This window comes from Heterodontus francisci, chromosome 30 (genome assembly GCF_036365525.1).
Source record: "Heterodontus francisci isolate sHetFra1 chromosome 30, sHetFra1.hap1, whole genome shotgun sequence".
In the NCBI taxonomy this organism is placed as follows: Eukaryota; Metazoa; Chordata; class Chondrichthyes; order Heterodontiformes; family Heterodontidae; genus Heterodontus; species Heterodontus francisci.
In genome coordinates, this window is record NC_090400.1 from 64897454 (window position 1) to 64919461 (window position 22008).

Genomic DNA, 22008 nt, shown 5'->3' on the forward strand with positions numbered 1-22008 from the left:
ACAGACAGAACTAAGTGATCGCACAATCAACGGATCAGATCTAAGCTCTGCAGTCCTGCCACATCCAGTCGTGTATGATGGTTGGCAATTATACAACTAACTGGAGGAGGTGGCTCCACAAATATCCCCATCCTCAATGATGGGGGAGCCCAGCACATCAGTGCGAAAGATAAGGCTGAAGCATTTGCATCCATCTTCAGCCAGAAGTGCTGAGTGGATAATCCATCTTGCCCTCCCCTGTAAGTCCTCAGCATCACATGCCAGTCTTAACAGCCAATTTAATTCACTCCGCGTGATATCAAGAAATGACTGAAGGCACTGGATACTGCAAAGGTATGGCCCTGACAACATTCTGGCAATAGTACTGAAGATCTGCACCCCTAGCCAAACTGTTCCAGTGCAGCTACATCACTGGCATCTACCCTGTTATGTGGAAAATTGCCCAGGTATGTCCTGTACACAAAAAGCAGGACAAATCCAACCCAGCCAGTTACCCTTTCGGTCTACTCTCAATCATCAGTAAAGTGATGGAAGGGGTTCTCGACAGTGCTATCAAGCGGCACTTACTCAGCAATAACCTGCTCACTGACACTCAGTTCAGATTCCGCCAGGGCCACACTGCTCCTGACCTCATTACAGCCCTGGTCCAAACATGGACAAAAAAGTTGAACTCTAGAGGTGAGGTGAGAGTGACTGCCCTTGACACCAAGGCAGCATTTGACCAAGTGTGGCATCAAGGAGCCCTAGCAAAACTGGAGTCAATGGGAATCAGATGGGAGGACAGGCTCACCAACATCAGTGTCCTCTCACAAGCGAGCACCACAAACAGCGAGACTATGATTATCCGCCATCAGCTTCGTCGGGTTTGTCATATAGTTTGGATGTCAATTACCAGGCTCCCAAAGCAGCTCTTCTCCCAACTCAATCAGGGCAGACGCACCAGAGGAGGACAAAAGAAGCACTTCAAGGATGTGCTGCAACATTGACATCAACTCCTAGGAGACAATTGCCCTGGAATGAACCAGGTGGAGGCAGAGTCTGTGGGAAGGATTCCAGCATTTTGAGACCCACCGATGACAAAATAAAGAGGAAAAGCAAGAGCAGTGGTAAGAACAAGCCGCAACCCAAACTAATAATACACAACCAGACGTCCCACATGACAACAAATGCCCTATGTGCCATAAAATCTTTAGATCCCAAATTGGCCTCATCCATCATCTTGGGACTCGCAGAAGACAATCATCCTTGCCTGCGAGGGCTAGCAAATAATAATACAATGTACAGAATTTCAGCTGCAATCCTCACACAGGTACAATTTACAGGCTTGCCTGCGATCTTCACATAGGCACAATGTAAAACGGGGGTTCTCGAACCTTTTTGCTTCAGAGTCTTCCTCCTTTGTTATAAAAGTTCCACAGACCCCCTGTAATACAACACTCATATTTTTCTGTATAAAAATTGGTTATATAGTTAAACGTCTATTTATTTTTGTTTTATATCCTTAGTTTGAAATGTGTTGCTGGTGCTGAGCAACAATGCTGTTGAGACATGGCAGGATCTTTGACAAGCCCACCCACATGTCATGGTCAGTGTTAATCCTAGATTGGTACTTTGTTTTCATTGTAATTGCTGAAAATCCTGCTTCACATAAATAGGTTGTGATAAACGGGGCCAACACTTTCAGTGCTGTGGGAAAGGCAATGCTGTATTTAGTTGCCGCAGAGTCAACATGATCCTACTTTGTGACATGGCCACATAGATGCACTTTCCAGCAGGGGGCACTGGATGGCAATCAGAAGTAAGTGTCCTGGCTGACTATTTTATCATCTAACAGATGTTATTGGGTTAGTGTATTTACCCAGCAATTCATCAGTGGAAGCCTATATATTCATTATATATCTCTGTAAGAATCCCGTATCACAGGATGTATTGCTAAGCATTACTTTCGGTTAGACCGTCACAACAGATCTGCTTCGATTCTTGTTACTAAATTTCAAATTGTTGTTGGGAAGGCCTGTTACAAGGAATTGCCGGAAAGACATTTTTGCATATTAGCAGACAGTGTTGGAACAAAGGAGCTATCCCCTGCTCCCATACAATACACAGAATAGACCTGGTCAAACCAATCGGTCACATGACCACCCGGCTGGCCAACATGGGGAGTTTTAAATTGTAGAGACAGTGTTTAAACTGGAGAAAGCTCTTGGCTCCTGGACTGAAGCAGACCTCCTCTACCTGTCTGCTCCCATTTCTTTCTCACGGAACTCCAAAATCCACTGAAGCCACGTGAACCCCAGGGAGAGAAAAGTCTCTTACAGTGAACAAGGTTTAAGAAGATTACTGGGCCCCAATGAAAAGCAAGACCCATATCTTCAATCAAGGACTCTACAGTGAGCTCGAAGAACCATAACAAACTCTTCAGATATTGCCTGAAACCCCTTTCCACTTTATCTTTCTTCTCTTTTCTGTCTCTGTTTGCATGTGCGTATCTCATATGCATGCTAGCATGGGCGCGTCGTGTATCCTTAGGCGTCAACTAAATTAGCGTTTAAGTTTAATAAAATTTACCACCTTTACACCTACGAAAGCCTGTTTGTGCTCAATTCTTTAGCTTATAATTGGAAAGCGGTGAACAAGGATTCACCAAGGGGGTGCTAAAAACACTGTGTTTAAAAAATAAATCTGTTACACTAAGACCAGGTGAAGGCTGAAAGGGACCCCTAGACCGCTTTCTTACCTGGTCGTAACAGAAGTTTGGGTGCTAGCATCCAGAATTGACCCATCAGACAAACGAGAGAAATTGAAGTGGGAAGCCAAATAGTTCCCAAGCAAAAAAGAGCAAGATTAATACAAGTTTTCTTGTGGTTGTGTGTGATTGAATACTAACATGTCTGCAACTATAGTGGCTGTACATGCCGGTATACGAAAGACCAAAGCCCACTTAAGACAGCAGTTTGACTGGCCAAAACTCCGCAAAGATGTGGTGGAGTACTGCAGGAGTTGTCACATGTGCCAGGTTGAGGGGAAACCCCAACCTACAGTGAAACCTGCACCCCTAAGTCCTGTACTAGTGTTAGGAGGACCCTCCAGCAGAGGGCTGGTGAACTGTAAGGGACCCCTGCCAAGAACAAAAAGGGTCAGGCAGGCACAAGGCTGGCAAAAGGTAAGACAGAGAAGGGGAAAAAGTGACCAAGAGGGCAGGTTAAAGGAAGCCCAGGAGGAATCCCAGATGTAAACCCCTACTGTCTCGTCAGCCAACTCCAAAAAATGTGAAAAGTTAGACCCCGCATCCTCCTACGTAAATGCAGACTCTAGAAGCACCCCACCAGAGTTGCCAACAGCATTTACAGGAACCTGCAGAGACAAAGAAAGGCCTCTAAGGGCAGAGAAACCATGAGAGTGATGCCTCTCGTCGAAGTGCTGCAGGGGAGTGCAGCAGAGTCTGCACAAATACCTGCAGGCAGGAGTGTCCTAGAGAACAAAGGGGAGATTATCAAAGAATCCTCCCCCACAGTCAGAGGAAAAGGGAACCACCCATCCCCTGAAGTCAAAAGCCTTTGCATGACTCAGCAAAGCTCTGAAAGAGGGTTCAGGATAGACCCGCCCACTACTAACTCTCTTGAAGAAAATAAATTACGTCAGCAGGAACAAAGCCCTAGGCAGTCATGGAAATGGGCAAACTGAAGAAAAATTTCCTCCAAAGAACCACGTGGTTACTGGGATGACAAAAAGGGGAAATTAAAGCAGCACTGGCACCCAGAAAAGACAGTTTTAATAAGCGTTTAGGACTTTTGACAATGAGAGAAATGCATGGTTTTCTGTTTCTTATATATTTTCTCTCAACCCTTTTAATGAAATGCGCCTTTTTTTCAAATCACATTTCATTCCCCTGGGTTTGGAGGTGTCATGCAGGCCCTCACCTGCCAAGAATGAGGCATATTAATTTCGCCACATGGACATTAAATTTCAGATTGTTGCTGGGAAGATGAAAAGGCCTGTTACAAGGAATTGCCAGGTCCCTGGCCAGAAAGACATTTTTGCATACTAATAAAAGCAAAATACTGTAGATGCTGGAAATCTGAAATAAAAACAAGAAATGCTGGAAATACTCAGCAGGTCTGGCAGCAGCTGTGGAGAGAGAAACAGAGTTAACGTTTCAGGTCAGTGACCCTTCATCAGAACCTGAAACAAAGACATTTTTGCATATTAGCAGACAGTATTGGAACAAAGGAGCTATCCCCTGCTCCCAGACAATACACAGAACAGACCTGGTCAAACCAGTCAGTCACGTGGCCACCCAGCTGGCCAACGTGGGGAGTTTTAAATTGTAGAGACAGTGTTTGAACTGGAGAAAGCTCTTGGCTCCTGGACTGAAGCAGACCTCCTCTACCTGTCTGCTCCCATCTCTTTCTCACGGAATCTAAAATCTACTGAAGCCACGTGAACCCCAAGAGAGAGAAAAGTCTCCTACAGTGAACAAGGTTTAAGAAGAATATTGGGCCCCAACGAAAAGCAAGACCATATCTTCAATCAAGGACTCTACAGTGAGCTCGAAGAACCATAACAAACTCTTCAGATATTGCCTGAAACCTTTCCACTTTATCATTCTTCTGCTCTTTTCTGTTTCTAATTGCATGTGTGTATTGCGTATGCATGCTAGCGTGGGGCGCATCATGTATCCACAGGCATCAACCCAATTAGAGTTTAAGTTTAATAAAATTTAACCTTATTTAAACCTAAGAAAGCCTGTTTAAGCTTGCTTCTTTACCTTATAATTGGAAAGTGATGAACAAAGATTCACCAAGGGAGAGCTAAGAACAGTGTGTTTAAAAAAAACCCTGGCACAGTAAGACCAGGTGAAGGCTGAAAGGGAACCCTAGACCCCTTTCTCACCTGGTAGTAACAGGAAGGTTTTTTAACCTGGCAAACGAACAAGTGATTGGATTGAAAATATATATATGTATAACAGGAGCTGCACTTTGGGGAAATAAGAACTAAAATGGGTTGACGGATGGAATACAATGTGAATAAGTGTGAAGTGATACACTTTGGTAGAAAAAGCAGAAAGGCAGAATATTTCTTAAATGTTAAGAGGTTGGGAAGTGTTGATGTCCAAAGGGACCTGGGTGTCCTTGTTCCTGAGTCATTAAAAACCAGTATGCAGGTGCAGCAAGCAGTTAAGAAGGCAAGTGGTATGTTGGCCTTCATTGCAAGGGGATTTGAGTACGGGAGTAAAGATGTATTGCTTCAATTGTATAAAGCCTTGGTGAGACTACACCTGGAGTATTGTGTACAGTTTAGGTCTACTTACCTAAGGAAGGATATACTTGCCATACATGGAGTATAACGCATGTTCACCAGACTAATCCCTAGATGGCTGGATTGTCTTATGAAGAGAGATTGAGGAAACTGGACCTGTATTCTCTAGAGTTTGGAAAAATGAGAGGTGATCACATTGAACCTTACAAAATTCTTACAGGGTGTGACAGGGTAGATGTGGATGGGATGTTTCCCTGGCTGGTGAGTCTAGAACAAGGTGACACAGTCTCAGAATAAGGGGCAGACCATTTAAGACTGAGATGAGGAGGAATTTCTTTACTCAGAGGGTGGTGAATCTGTGGAATTCTCTGCCTCAGAGGCTGTGGAAGCTCAATCACTGAGCATGTTCAAGACAGAAATCTATAAATTTCTGAATACTAATGACATCAAGGGATTTGGAAATAGTGAGGAAAAATGGTGTAGAAGTAGATGATCAGTCATGATCTGTTTGGATGGTGGAGAAGGCTCGACGGGCTGAATGGCCTACTGCTCCTATTTCCTATGTTCCCATGTACATTCCTATGAATCTCTAAAAGACAGGCGTTTGTTTGGCTTGATCCCTGGATTGAGTTTTCTCTCAAGTATAAATTCTGAGCCAATGTTCTTAAAAAAAAAAGTCAGTGGCAATGTAACAACAAAACTTATGATCAGAGATTGCTGAACACATAGATTAAAAATGTGAAACAGTCAGCAACCAGCTGAATGAATAAAGGAGGTGAAAGTACACGGTTCAGGAAAGTACAGGAAGAATAAAAAAGAAGCATATTATCTAAATGGTGAGAGATTGCAGAGCTCTGAGTTGCAGAGGGATCTGGGTGTTCTCATGCATAAATCACAAAAGGTTAGTATGCAGGTACAGCACGTAATTAGGAAAGCTAATAGAATGTTATCACATTGCAAGGGGAATTGAATTCAAAAGTAGGGAGGTTATGCTTCAGCTATACAGGGCAGTGGTGAGGCCACATCTGGAGTATTGTGTACAGTACTGGTCTCCGTATTTAAAGAAGGATGTAAATGCATTGGAAGCTGTTCAGAGAAGGTTTGCTAAGATCCTGAGGGGTCTTGACAGGGTGAATGCGGAAAGGAGGTTTCCCCTTGTGGGAGAATCTAGAACTAGGGGTCACTGTTTAAAAATAAGGGCTTGCCCATTTAAGACAGAGATGAGGAAAAAAATTTCTGTGAGGATCGTGAGTCTTTGGAACTCTTTTCCTCAAAAGGCAGTGGAAGCAGAGTCTTTGAATATGTTTAAGGCAGAGGTAGATAGATTCTGATAAGCAAGGGGGTGAAAGGTTATTGAGGGCACGTGGGAATGTGGCGTCGAGGTTACGATCAGATCAGCCATGATCTTATTGAGTGGCAGAGCAGGCTGAAGAGGCCAAGTGGCCTGCTCCTAATTCGTGTATTCGTACGTTGGCTCCTGAAGAATTGATTGATAAATTGACTGAATAGTGATTGATAGAAACAGGCACATTTAAAAAGTACTTGGATATCACTTGAAGTGCTATAACCTACAGAGCTATAGACCAAGAGCTGGAAGGTGGGTTAAGGTTGGATAGCTCTTTTTCATCTGGCACAGACATAATGGGCCAAATGGCAGCTTCCTCTGCTGTAAAGTTTCTATATTAAAAGCTAGTTTTAGTGGGAATACAGATAATCCAACCCTATCCATTTTTAAAATCAGAGAAGAATGGGTTTTGATAAACTTATACACAATATTAAATGTAGCATGTGAGGTCGAAGGGTCATTTGAGACCTCAGGCTGGTCGTCCCTGCCCTTTTGCGAGTTGCCGTAGGCCCAGACAAGGGTCCATGCTCAGGGTTACAAGCCATGGCCATGAACTAGTGAATTTTCAATGGTGATGGAGGAAGAGCTAGAACCTCGAGGGACAACGGCTGCTTATAGGCGGAGGATCCTTTGGAAAAAGGACTTGTTTCCTTTAAAGCGCACATGAGGAAGGCAACGGGAAACTGCTTCATGTACTTTTTCCCTAGTCATATTGCTCATTTCTCATGGAAGTTAAAAAAAAGGGAGGCTGTTGGAAGCAACTGAAGAGGAAAGCGCAGGACCGTGAGCTGTGGAGCAATGAGCAGAGGACCTGTCCTCGGGCAGATCGCCACTACATGTAAATGTAGCATTGGCAGGGAAGCAGCGAAAGGTTTGTGTCAAAATATCAAAAACAATCGGAACAGCTTTGCTAAGGATATTTGGCGATTCGAGAAAGGTCACAGAGGGACATATAGGAGTTTGGTAAGCTTTCAAAAAAAGACTCTTCCTGGAGCTGGGAAGAGACGGAGTCACGGTGTAATCGATTCTGGGACTCATAGATAGGAATTTACATTTGCAAATGAGAATTCATATCCTGTAATTATCTTTTGATAGACCCTGATATACAACATTACACCTGCATACTTCACGCACGTACAATTGTTATGAAAGTACTTCCATTTTTTAATTTTTTTGAGTACTCGTGTTTTAGAATTGTGGAAATGGTTTCATTTGGGACTGAAGCAATTCCATAGATGTTGGACTTTTTTTTTAAAGGGTCACGGGAAGGACTTTGGGACAAACTTTCTGTTTAAAAACAACCCTTACTGTCTTAAGCTAAATAAACAATTTGAGCCTTGGTGACTAGGGGAGTTGTTTACAGACAAGTGACGTCACGATTTATGGTGGTCAAGAGTTGGTTTCGTTTTGAATCTTGTTTTGTGTCAGTTGAGTTTGCAGCCTGCTGAGAGAAGCACCCAGCTCATCCTTTCTCCACCTCTCTGAGAAATCCTGAGAATCCAGTGCGTGATAGCTGAAACCCCTGATGCCACATTTCTCTGGAAAGCCTGCCAGACTAATCCTTGACGTCACCTGAAGAGAACTGCTCCAAAAAGATCCCAGTGACAGCTAAATATGTGTATTTGGGATGCCAGAAAAAGGACAACTGATATCATTCCATATCTTATCCTTTTTCTTCAAGAATTAACAAATATTTGGCCAAAGTATTTTTTTGTTTTTTTTGTAAAGTAATCTCTGCAGAGAAAACCTCTATTTTTTCTTCAACCAGTGTGTATGTGCGTGAGAGAGAGTGTGTTGGGCTAAGTTAGAAGGGAACTTTTATTTTTCAATCTGTGTTAATGCTTTGCATCTTTACTGGATATGTCTTGTTTTATAATAAATTGATAATTTTATGATTTACTAAAGAAACCTGGTTGGTGGATTTTATTTTGAAATAAAAATGGAGTATATAATTGGCCATATCGGTAATTGGGTAAACAATTAAAAATATGTTGTGACGCACGGAGAAGTGGAACTAGAGGAAGACAGTGCACTCTTTCTGCCTCAGTCGTTTCACAATGTACAGGATTACACTTGCTGTTCAGGTGACTTTGTTCAAAACCTGTCAGTGAAGTGTATTATGACCCTTTTTAACACAGTTGTTTTAAGTACAGGTTTCTTTAAAAGTGGATAACGTTTTTCCCAATGATATGAGGTGTTGAATACTTCACCTGAGAGGAATAGATCTTAGGGACTGAATACTATTGGATTGAGAGCAGCTGCTGTATTGTGATCAAGCTGGTGTTAACATAAAGGACTCTGTCTTTACATACTAGACTTGAATGTTGTTTCTTCTGCAGACTAAAGTTTGTGTTTGGCCCAGCTGCCCTGCATGCTTTGGAGCTGGTGGATCAACGTTCAGTTACACTTGTCCACTCCCCCAGTGGAAGGTCCCTGTACCAGGTATAGTACTTGGTGTTTTTAAATTTCTATCATTTTTACAATTATTTGATTTTTGTAAATATGACCACTCTGGTTCCCTTATGGCCCAGAAACATACAAGGCTATGTATTTCCCCATTGACCATACAGTCCAGGAAGATCCCAGCCTTGGTGTCCAATATGTGCCACACTAGTCCAGCAGGGGCAGCAGTGTCACCCAGCTGGAATGTGTCTGTGGACGATGGGTAGTGTCAGGATTGGGGTCATCTTTGATGCACCACACAGTTGAATAACATATTAACACCCTGTAGGAGGAAGAAAAAATCTGTACCAGCCAATTAGACTTTTTCTCTATACCTTTGACTGTGTCTGCTTATCTTTTCCCATGATAAGCTCCTGTGTCAACATTTCTAACAGTAAACTTGTCACGCTGTAATTAAACCCTCCTGCCACTGGTGACATTGCACTTCTTTATGCATAACTACTTTCTTTTAAAAGTGTTGAACAAAATTTGAGTGCGTATATTTTTCTTCTCTGTGCTTGAAATAACAAGCATTGTCCTTGAAGCATTTGCAGGTGAGGAACATCATGGAATTTATGCAAATAAGAGCTTCATCTACACTACTGTATGACTCCTGTCTCTCAAAACCAGCCTTATTTCATCCAAGTGACAGTTCTGTTCTCATACCAGGAGATTATTCAGTTCATGTTGGTGTTCAAAATGGGTTCTTCATCCTGTGGACTCATAACTGAATACAGACCCCCAAGGTGGGGGAGATTTTCCCCTATAAGAAAATTGGAAACTAGTTATAAAGGACAAGTTTACAATTTTATTACTATTACAGTACATGTAGAAAACCATCTCCTTTGAAGACTGACTGGACTCTCTGTGCCCACACCCTCACACCAACATTGCTCTGAATAAAAGTGAATCTGCATGACTCTCTCACCTTTGTTTCCCCTTTTTGTGTTTGTGGTGAAGGATTTGTAGGGACAAGCCTTTGTCTCACCGCCTTGTAACATCACACCATTTAATCAGACTGTATTTAAGTAACATGATTCACTGTGCAGTGCCAGGGAACAGAAAATAGACAGAATGATTGAATCATAGAAACTTGCAGCACAGAAAGAGGCCATTTGGCTTCTGGTGTCTGTGCTGCTTCTTTTAAAGAGCAGTTGTATTAAGTCTAAGGATAATCCCAGAGGCCAAGTAAGGTCAAAACCTGCTTGCTAGTCTTAATTTCCCAGTGCAGGACAGGACAGGACAGGCAGGGTCTGTCTATTATTCAGTCTCACCTCTTCAGCATATCAACTAGGTGACAGTCAGTGCCTTGTTAATCTTTTAACCATGTTAGTAGGATATTCATGCAAACTGCAGCAACTATTGAGCTGGGATTGAGAAGCAGCATGGTTTCTCATGTGCCCCCTTATTGCTCTGTGCTAACATTCGGAACTGTGCTATTTGCTTGTGTGGATTTGGTGACTTAGTCAATCTGCGTTCCAGAACACACTATCGATTTCCCTCTCCCGTTGATTTCCCTTTCCTTTTAGCAACATGCTGTGCTCCTTCTGTCCCTGACATGCCTCAGATTTAATAAGATGTCCTAGTTTCACCCTCCCTATTCAGGATTTAGTGACATGTTGTTTCCCCCTCCCCCAGTCCAAGATCCAGTAACTCCTTAACCTTCCCCCTTTCCCAAAGGGTTTCATGAAATCTTCTTGTTTTTGCCCCTTTATTTATTGTGTTATATCTTTATAAGGTGCTCATTGCACCCCAAATGGTTTATTGTGCCCAATTCTGGGTGCCACACTTGAGGACAGATGCCAATGCCTGAGAGAGGTTGACAAAGAGATTTATGAGAATGGTACCAGGAATGAGAGACTTCAGTTACGTGGAGAGACTGGAGAAGCTGGGGTTGTTCAAACTTTTAGAGAAGAGTGATCATAGTATCATAGGTTTATGATAGCTATGGAAAAGGACAAGAAGCAATATAAAATTAAAAAAATGCTAGATTGGAGGAGGGACGACTTTAGTGGAGTGAGAACGGATCTGGCCCAGGTAAATTGAAATCAAAGATTGGCAGGGAAAACTGTAACGGAACAATGGCTGTTTTTAAAGAGAAGATGGTTCGGATACAGTCGAGGTACAATCCCATGACGGGGACAGGAAGGGCAAACAAAGCCAGAGATCCCTGGATGATGAAAGATATAGAGAGTAAGGTGAAGCAGAAAAATGGGCGTATAACTGATGTCAGGCTGATAACACAAGTGAGAATCAGGCTGAATATAGAAAGTTTAGAGGGAAAGTGAAAAAAGAAATGAGAGGCAAAGAGTAGTAGTGAACAGCTGTTTTTCAGACTGGAGGGTAGTATACAGTGGTGTTCCCCGGGGTGGGTTCTAGGACCACTGCTTTTCTTGATCTATATTAATGACCTAGACATGAGTGTGCAGGGCACAATTTCAAAATTTGCAGAAGTTGCAAAACTTGGAAGTATTGTGAACTGTGAGGAGGATAGTGATAGACTTCAAGAGAACATAAACAGGCTAGTGGAATGGGTGGACATGTGACAGTTGAAATTTAATTCATGGAAGTGTTAAGTGATACATTTTGGTAGGAAGAACAAGGAGAGGCAATGCAAAATAAAGAGCACAATTCTAAAGTGGGGTGCAGGAACACAGAGACCTGGGACTTTAAGTGCACAAACTATTGAAGGTGGCAGGGTAGGTTGAGAAAGTGGATAAAAAGGCATATGGGATCCTGAGCTTTATAAATAGAAACGTAGAGTACAAAAGCAAGGAAGTTATGAGCCTTTATAAAACTCTGGTTCAGCCTCAGCTGGAGTATTGTCTCCAATTGTTTAGGAAGAATGTGAAGGCTTCAGAGAGGGTTTATGAAAAGGTTCCAGGGATGAGCGTCTTCAGTTACATGGATCGATTGGCGAAGCTGGGGCTGTTCTCTTTAGAGAGAGAAGGTTGAGAGGAGATTTGATAGAATTGTTCAAAATCATGAGGGGTCTGGACAGAGTGGATTGGGAAAAATTGTTCCCATTGGCGGAAGAGTCAAGAACCAGAGGACACGGATTTAAGGTGATTGGCAAAAGAACCAATGGCGACATGAGGAAAGACTTTTTTACACAGTGAGTGTTTAGGATCTGGAATGCACTGCCTGAGAGTGTGGTGGAGGCAGGTTCAGTAAATGGTTAGGATCTGGAATGCACTGTCTGAGAGTGTGGTGGAGGCAGGTTCAGTGAGTGTTTAGGATCTGGAATGCACTGTCTGAGACTGTGGTGGAGGCAGATTCAGTGAGTGTTTAGGATCTGGAATGCACTGCCTGAAAGTGTGGTGGAGGCAGGTCCAGTGAGTGTTTAGGATCTGGAATGCACTGCCTGAGAGTGTGGTGGAGGCAGGTTCAGTGTGTGTTTAGGATCTGGAATGCACTGCCTGAAAGTGTGGTGGAGGCAGGTCCAGTGAGTGTTTAGGATCTGGAATGCACTGCCTGAGAGTGTGGTGGAGGCAGATTCAGTGAGTGTTTAGGATCTGGAATGCACTGCCTGAGACTGTGGTGGAGGCAGATTCAATCGAGGCTTTCAAAAGGGAATTGGATAAGCACCTGAAGGGAGAAAAATTTGTAGGGCTATGGGGAAAGAGCGGGGGAGTGGGACAAGCTGAGTTGCTGTTGCAGAGAGCAGGCACGGACTCGGTGAGTCAACTGGCCTCCTCCTGTGCTGTAACCATTCTATGAATTAGTGCAGAGAAGGTTAAGAAGAGATTTGATAGGGATCGGGATTTGTGAAGGGTTTTGATGGAGTAAATGAGGTGAAACCTTTTCCAGTGGCAGGAGGGTCCATAAGCAGAGGAAACAGATTTAAGGCAATTGGCAAAAGAAGCAGGGGAGATGAGGAAGACATTTTTTTATGCAGCGAGTTATGATAATCCGGAATACACTCCCTGAAAGGGCGGTGGAAGCAGATTCAATAGTAATTTTCAAAAGGGGTAAACCCTTGAAGCAGAAACATTTGCAGGGCTATGGGGAAAGTGTGGGGGAATGGGACCAATTGGATAGCTCTTTCAAAGAGCCAGCACAGGCACGATGGGCCAAATGGCCACCTCCTCTGCATAATTCAATGATTCTAATTTTCCCTCTGAGTAGCATCATGAGCAATCCACTAGAGTAGTTCATGACTTGGTTTAATCTGTAATATCCCAGTTAGTAATAAAACACCCGAGAATTTGCAAACTTCAGACATTTAACACATGACACAGAAAGCTTTCGATAAGGTCCCACATAAGAGATTAGCGTGAAAAATTAAAGCACATGGGATTGGGGGTAAGGTACTGACATGGATAGTGAACTGGTTGGCAGACAGGAAACAAAGAGTAGGAATAAACGTGTCTTTTTCCAAGTGGCAGGCAGTGACAAGTGGGGTACCGCAGGGATCAATGCTAGGACCCCAGCTATTCACAATATACATTTAATTCCCTCATCTATATCATTAATAAATCCAAGTTTGCAAACAACACAAAGATGGGTGGGAGTGTGAGCTGTGGGAGGATGCAGAGAATCTCCAGTGTGATTTGGACAGGTTGAGTGAGTAGGCAAATACATGGCAGGTGCAGTATAATGTGGATAAATGTGAGATTATCCACTTTGATGGCAAAAACAGAAAGGCAGATTATTATCTGAATGGCGATAGATTGGGAAAGGGGGAGGTGCAGCGAGACCTGTCCTTGTGCACCAGTCGCTGAAAGTAAGCATGCAGGTGCAGCAGGCAGTTAAGAAGGCAAATGGTATATTGGCCTTCATAGCGAGAGGATTCGAGTACAGGAGCAAGGATGTCTTACTGCAATTATACAGGGCCTTGGTGAGACCATATCTGGAGTATTGTGTGCAGTTTTGGTCTCCTTATCTGAGGAAGGATGTTCGTTCTATGGAGCGAATGCAGCGAAGGTTCACCAGACTGATTCCTGGGATGGCAGGACTGACGTATGAAGAGAGATTGGGTAGATTAGGCTTGTATTCGCTAGGGTTTAGAAGAATGAGAGGGGATCTCATAGAAACCTACAAAATTGTAACAGGACTGGACAGACTAGATGCAGGAAGGATGTTCCTGATGGCGGAAGAGTCCAGGACCAGGGGTTACAGTCTAAGGATAATGGGTAAGCCATTTAGGACTGAGATGAGGAGGGATTTCTTCATCTAGAGAATGGTGAATCTGTGGAATTCTCTACCACAGAAAGCAGTTGAGGCCAAATCATTAAATATATTCAAGAAAGAGTTAGATATATTTCTTAGGACTAAAGGGATCAAGGGATACGGGGAGAAAGTGGGAACAGATTACAGAGTTTGGATGATCAGCCATGATCGTATTGAATGACGGTGCAGGCACGAAGGGCCGAATGGCCTACTCCTGCTCCTATTTTTCTATGTTTCTATGACTCATCTCATGAATTGGCTTTCGATTGGGTTTTGTAGTTATGGCATTTAGCACATTTGCGGACCAGAAGAGCAATCACTGTTCTAACCGAGTCTGTTCTTCCTGTTCTATTTAAATTTGATACAGGTCATATTGCCTTTTGAAAAGCATATAAATTAACATTAGTTACAGTTAATGTATGTAAAAATGGTGTCCGTGAACTAAAATCAGTTTTTGGTATTTTGCATATGTGGGGCGGAACCTTAGCCACGCAGAGATGGTTTTAGAGGCGGCAGGGAGGAGAGGTGGAATTTTGAAATGTGTGCATCAGGTCTTCTGCCCGACACGTCCCTGCCACTTAACAATCTTGCTGGAGAGAGGGTCAGACCAGCATCAGTTACCCAGAATTTAGGGAATTAGGAGCCAAGTTAAAAAGTAGGACCTCAGAGGTAGTAATCTCAGGATTGCTACCAGTGCCACGTGATAGTCAGAGTAGAAATGAAAGAATAGTCAGGATGAATGCGTGGCTTGAGAGATGGTGCAGGAGGGAGGGGTTCAGATTTTTGGGACATTGGGACCGGTTCTGGGGGAGGTGGGACTATTACAAATTGGATGGTCTACACCTGGGCCGGACTGGAACCAATGTCCTTGGGAGTGCTTTTGCTAACGCTGTTGGGGAGGGTTTAAACTAATGTGACAGGGGGATGGGAACCAAATGAGGAGGTCAATTGACAGTAAGGAGGTAGTAACGAAAGCCTGTAAGGAACTAGATAATGAAGTCAGCGTGACTAAGGGGAAGAGTAGGCAGGGAGCAGATGATGAACGCAAAGGGAGTGGTGGTCTGAGGTGCATTTGTTTTAATGCAAGAAGTGTAGTAGGTAAGGCAGATGAACTTAGGGCTTGGATTAGTACCTGGGAATATGATGTTATTGCTATTACTGAGACTTGGTTGAGGGAAGGGCATGATTGGCAACTAAATATCCCAGGATATCGATGCTTCAGGCGGGATAGAGAGGGAGGTAAAAGGGGTGGAGGAGTTGCATTACTGGTCAAAGAGGATATCACAGTTGTGCTGAAGGAGGGCACTATGGAGGACTCGAGCAGTGAGGCAATATGGGCAGAACTCAGAAATAGGAAGGGTGCGGAACAATGTTGGGGCTGTACTACAGGCCTCCCAACAGCGAGCGTGAGATAGAGGTACAAATATGTAAACAGATTATGGAAAGATGTAGGAGCAACAGGTTGGTGGTGATAGGAGATTTTAATTTTCCCAACATTGACTGGGATTCACTTAGTGTTAGAGGTCTAGATGGAGCAGAATTTGTAAGGAGCATCCAGGAGGGTTTTCTAGAGTAGTATGTAAATAGTCCAACTCAGGAATGGGCCATACTGGACCTGGTGTTGGGGAATGAGCCCGGCCAGGTGGTTGAAGTTTCAGTAGGGGACTACTTTGGGAATAGTGATCACAATTCCGTAAGCTTTAAAAGACTCATGGACAAAGACGAGAGTGGTCCTAAAGGAAGAGTGCTAAATTGGGGGAAGGCCAACTATACCAAAATCCGGCAGGAGCTGGGGAATGTAGATTGGGAGCAGCTGTTTGAAGGTAAATCCACATGTGATATGTGGGAGGCTTTTAAAGAGAGGTTGATGAGCGTGCAGGAGAGACATGTTCCTGTGAAAATGAGGGATAGAAATGGCAAGATTAGGGAACCATGGATGACAGGTGAAATTGTGAGACTAGCTAAGAGGAAAAAGGAAGCATACATAAGGTCTAGGTGGCTGAAGAAAGACGAAGCTTTGAAAGAATATCGGGAATGTAGGACCAATCTGAAACGAGGAATTAAGAGGGCTAAAAGGGGTCATGAAATATCTTTAGCAAACAGGGTTAAGGAAAATCCCAAAGCCTTTTATTCATATATAAGGAGCAAGAGGGTAACGAGAGAAAGGATTGGCCCACTCAAGGACAAAGGAGGAAAGTTATGCGTGGAGTCAGAGAAAATGGGTGAGATTCTAAACGAGTATTTTGCATCGGTATTCACCGAGGAGAGGGACATGTAGGATGTTCAGGTTAGGAACAGATGTTTGATTACTCTAGGTCAAGTCGGCATAAGGAGGGAGGAAGTGTTGGGTATTCTAAAAGGCATTAAGGTGGACAAGTCCCCAGGTCCGGATGGGATATATCCCAGGTTTCTGAGGGAAGCGAGAGAGGAAATAGTTGGGGCCTTAACAGATATCTTTGCAGCATCCTTAAACACGGGTGAGGTCCCGGAGGACTGGAGAATTGCTAATGTTGTCCCCTTGTTTAAGAAGGGTAGCAGGGATAATCCAGGTAATTATAGACCGGTGAGCCTGACGTCAGTGGTAGGGAAGCTGCTGGAGAAGTTACTGAGGGATAGGATCTATTCCCATTTGGCAGAAAATGGGCTTATCAGTGATAGGCAACATGGTTTTGTGCAGGGAAGGTCATGTCTTGCCAACTTAATAGAATTCTTTGAGGAAGTGACAAAGTTGATTGATGAGGGAAGGGCTGTAGATGTCATATACATGGACTTCAGTAAGGTGTTTGATAAGGTTCCCCATGGTAGGCTGATGGAGAAAGTGAAGGCGCATGGGGTCCAAGGTGTACTAGCTAGATGGATAAAGAACTGGCTGGGCAACAGGAGACAGAGTAGCAGTGGAAGGGAGTTTCTCAAAATGGAGACGTGTGATCAGTGGTGTTCCACAGGGATCCGTGCTGGGACCACTGTTGTTTGTGATATACATAAATGATTTGGAGGAAAGTATAGGTGGACTGATTAGCAAGTTTGCAGACGACACTAAGATTGGTGGAGTAGCAGATAGTGAAGGGGACTGTCAGAGAATACAGCAGAATATAAATAGATTGGAGAGTTGGGCAGAGAAATGGCAGATGGAGTTCAATCAGGGCAAATGCGAGGTGATGCATTTTGGAAGATCCAATTCAAGAGTGAACTATACAGTAAATGGAAAAGTCCTGGGGAAAATTGATGTACAGAGAGATTTGGGTGTTCAGGTCCGTTGTTCCCTGAAGGTGGCAACACAGGTCAATAGAGTGGTCAAGAAGGCATATGGCATGCTTTCCTTCATCGGACGGGGTATTGAGTACAAGAGTTGGCAGGTCATGTTACAGTTGTATAGGACTTTGGTTCAGCCACATTTGGAATACTGCGTGCAGTTCTGGTCGCCACATTATCAAAAGGATGTAGATGCTTTGGAGAGGGTGCAGAGGAGGTTCACCAGGATGTTGCCTGGTATGGAGGGCGCTAGCTATGAAGAAAGGTTGAGTAGATTAGGATTATTTTCATTCGAAAGACGGAGGTTGAGGGGGGACCTGATTGAGGTGTACAAAATCATGAGAGGTATAGACAGGTTGGATGGCAAGACGCTTTTTCCCAGAGTGGGGGATTCAATTACTAGGGGTCACGAGTTCAAAGTGAAAGGGGAAAAGTTTAGGGGGGATATGCGTGGAAAGTTCTTTACGCAGAGGGTGGTGGGTGCCTGGAACGCGTTGCTAGCAGAGGTGGTAGATGCGAACACGATAGCGTCTTTTAAGATGTATCTAGACAGATACATGAATGGGCATGAAGTAAAGAGATACAGACCCTTAGAAAATAGGCGACATGTTTAGGTAGAGGATCTGGATCGATGCAGGCTTGGAGGGCCGAAGGGCCTGTTCCTGTGCTGTAATTTTCTTTGTTCTTTGTTCTACCCGCCTGACAGAGGCAGGTAGCTAATTATGAGTAATTAAATGCTCATTTGGGGTGAATTGGTGATGCTGCTGGGATCTTAGTGGTGGACAGGCCTCCCACTGAGGCCAAAGTCTGGCAGATGCCTGAAGGCGACCAGGGAGCCAGCGAGGCCTCCTTTAATTCCCTTCCACTCCCAGAGCAGCACGTGTCAAACAGCTACAGCTGTGGCCACAGGCCATCCTGTGGAAGGGTTCCCCCATCACAATGATGGCCAAGCAACTGTGGCCACAGTTTATTTTTAAGCATTTAAAAGTCGTCAGAGGACATCTCCAACTTGAGACACCATCGCTGTTCCCCACCTACAGCGACAGCATTCACTTCTCCCAATGGGGCTGCCAGCCGCCCACAACCTCAAGAGTCCCGTTGGCCCTCCTGCCTGCGCAGCCTGCGCCGCTCATTGAAGTTGCAAACCCCTCTGTGAGTCTCACCCTCCTCCATCATACTAACTGCACACTAAATATCATGTGCACAGTGTACGTCAGTATGTTGTGACTCAGGATTATGTTACTGACCATGGTAAACTATCCTTCCTCATGCTTGCCAACCTGTCTTCAGTCTTTGACACAGTTGGCCACACCAACGCCTCTCCTCCGTTGTCCAGCTGGGTGGGACTGCCCTCACCCGGTACCATTCTTATCTTTCTCATCATAGCCAGAGAATCACCTGCAATGGCTTCTCTTCCTGCTCCTGTACCACTACCTCTGGTGTCTCCCTTGGATCTATCCTTGGCCCCCAACCTATTTCTCATCTGCATCCTGCCCCACAGTGACATCATCTGAAAGCACAGTGTTAGTTTTCACTTGTAAGCTGACAACACCCAGCTGTACCTCACCATCACCTCGCTCAACCCCTCCATTGTCTCTAAATTGTCAGCCTGATTGTCTGACATCCAGTACTGGATTTAAAAAAATTTCCTGCAACTAAATATTGGGAAAATCGAATCCATTGTTTTCAGTTCCCACCAAAAACTGCATTCCCTACTACCGACTCCATCCCTCTCCCTGACAACTGCCTGAGGCTGAACCAGATTGGTATTGTATTTGACCTCTAGATGAGATTCCAACTACATATCCATGCCATCACCAAGAATTTTTTCCACCATAACAGCGCCCAATTCTATTTCTGCCTTAGCCCTTCAGCTGAAATCCTCACTCGTGTCTTTGTTACCTCCAGACTTGACTATCCCAACGCACTCTCACATCTACATTGCATAAACTTGAAATCATCCAAAACTGCTGCTCATGTCTTAACCTGCACCAAATCCCATTCATGCATCACCCCTGCGCTCGCTGACCTACATTGACTCCCAGCTAAGCAACGTTTCAATTTTAAAATTCTCATCCTTGTTTTCGAATCCCTCCATGGCCTCACCCTTCCCTATCTCTGTAACTCCTGCAACCTCACAACCCTCCAAGACATCTGGGCTTCTCTAATTCTGGCCTCTTGTGTTTCCCCCGCTTTAATCACTCCCCCATTAGCAGTCATGTTTTCAGCTGCCTGGGACCTAAGCTCTGGAATTCCCTCCTTAAACCTCTCCATCTCTCTCCCTCGCTTTCCTCCTTTAAAACACACCCACCTGCTTTATTATTGCCTTATGTAGTTTAGGGTCAAATTTTGCTTTATAACGTTGCTTCAAATATTTTTTTACACTAACGGTGCTATATCAGTACAAATTGTTGTTATTAATCAGAACTGTCCCACTTCCAGTTACTGCCTGCACTGGAACTCAACAAATAAAAGCCCAGGAGAAGGGGCTTAGCTCCCAAGCAAAATGCTGTCATCATCCTGTTTACCTGACCTGCTGTGTATTTACAACAGTTTCTGTTTTCTTTTATAAAATCACAAAAACATATGGCTCAGAAGGAGGCCATTCAGCCCATCGTGCCTGTGCTGGCTCTTTGAAAGAGTTGACAATTTCTAGTCAAGAACAAGATACTTCATTATATTTGTATCCTAGACGGTCTATTTGAAAACATTACTTTCAAAATTTTCATTTAGCAGCCGGGCTGCTGTTTTAAGTTGATCTCAGCCTAACTGTGAATGGAAATTAGAAGCTAAAATTCCACACAGTGAGGAACAGGCTCGGGTCAGTGCCCGGTGAGGTGGTGTTGGGGGGAGGTCGGTGCCCAGCAGAGTGGAGGGGCGGGGGGGGGGGGGGTTAGTGCCCCATGAAGGAGAAGGGTCAGCACCCAGCAAAAGGGAGGTAGGATCAGCACACAGTGAGGGGGAGAGGTATCAGAGCCCTGTGAGGGGGGGAGTTTCAGAGCCCAGTGAAGTGGGGGGGGGGTCAGAACCCAGTGATGGGGGCGGAGGGGGGGAGTGTCAGTGCCCGGTGATGGGAGTGGGGGGTTGGTTTCAGAGCCCTGTGAAGTGGGAGTTTCAGAGCCCAGTGATGGAGGTGGAGGGGGGGGCTAACTGGGCCCAGTGATGGAGGTAGGGGGTGTCAGAGCCCAGTGAGGTGGGGTATCAGGGCCTGGTGAGGGAGGGTATCAGGGCCCGGTGATGGAGGCGGGGGGTTATCAGGGGCCGGTGAGGGGAGTCAGAGCCCAGCCCAGGCACTGCCAATTGTTTGAAAACCTTGAGCGCTGAGCCTGTGGTTTCTCGGAAATGATACTTGTTTTTGAGCACAGTAGCACACGTTGCTCTTCAATCCATTAGACTGACACTGAAAACCTGACCTCATCTTTCATGGTGTTAATTTCTTGAAAGCATTCCACAACAATTTGCACAAAATAAAACCTGATCTCCCCTTTATCCTTCAAGTATTAATTAACAACTAGAATTTATTTAGCACCTTTAATGCAGTGAAACCTCCCATGGTGCTTCATGGGAGTGATTAACAAACAAAATATGACACCAAGACACATAAGGAGATATTAGGACAGGTGAACTAAAGCTTGGTCAAAGAGGTAGGTTTTAAGGAGCAGCTTAAAGGAGGAGAGGTTGTGGGTGGGTGGTGGGGAGGAGAGAGGTTTAGGGAGGGATTTCCAGAGCTTGGGCCCAGGCAGCTGAAGGCACTGCCGCCAATGGTGGAGCGATAAAATAGAGGATGTGCAAGAGGCCAGAACTGGAGGAGCCCAGAGATCTCGGAGGGTGCAAGGCTAGAGGAGGTTACAGAGATAAGGGCAGGCGAGGCCTTGGAGGGATTTGTACACAAGGATTAGAATTTTAAAAATCGAGGCATTGCTCAGTTAGTGAACACCGGGGTGATGGATGAACAGGACTTGGTGCGAGTTAGGATTTGAACAGCAGAGTTTTAGATGACCTCAAGCTTATAGATGGTGAAAGATGGGCGACAGCCTGGAGACCATTGGAATATTCAAATCTACAGGTAATAAAGGCATGGAAGAGTGATTCAGCAGCAGGTAAGCTAAGGTAGTGGGCGGAGCTGGGCGATGTTATGGAGGTGGAAGTAGGTGGTCTTGATGGAGAGGAATTGGGTTGAAGGTTCTGCGCAGGTTTAAATATGACATAAAGTTGTGAACAGTCTAGTTCAGCCTCATACAGTTGTCAGGGAGAGGGATGGATTTGGTTGCTAGGAAATACAGTTTGTGGCAGGGACTGAAGGCAATGGCGGGAATGGGAAGAGAAGCCATTGCTGGTGATTCTCTGGCTGTGATTAGATAGAGAAGGATGGAACCAGGTGAGAACTGTCCCACCCAGCTGGATGACAAAGAGGCGTTGGTGTGGCCAGCTGTGTCAAAGGCTGAAGACAGGTCTACAAGCATGAGGAGGGATAGTTTACCATGGTCAGTCATACAATCCTGAGTCACAACATACTGATGTACACTGTGCATATGATA

At 44.5% G+C, this 22008-nt stretch overlaps 1 protein-coding gene across 3 annotated transcripts in view; it reads left to right on the forward strand.

The window, feature by feature from the left end:
• Positions 1 to 22008, forward strand: part of zswim7 (zinc finger, SWIM-type containing 7) — a 78366-nt gene that overhangs the window by 49565 nt on the left and 6793 nt on the right. For all 3 annotated transcript variants that reach the window (XM_068010873.1, XM_068010874.1, XM_068010875.1), the window contains exon 4: positions 8944 to 9046. In XM_068010873.1, the coding sequence (XP_067866974.1) occupies positions 8944 to 9046 (103 nt within the window). The remainder of the gene's footprint in view (positions 1 to 8943; positions 9047 to 22008) is intronic.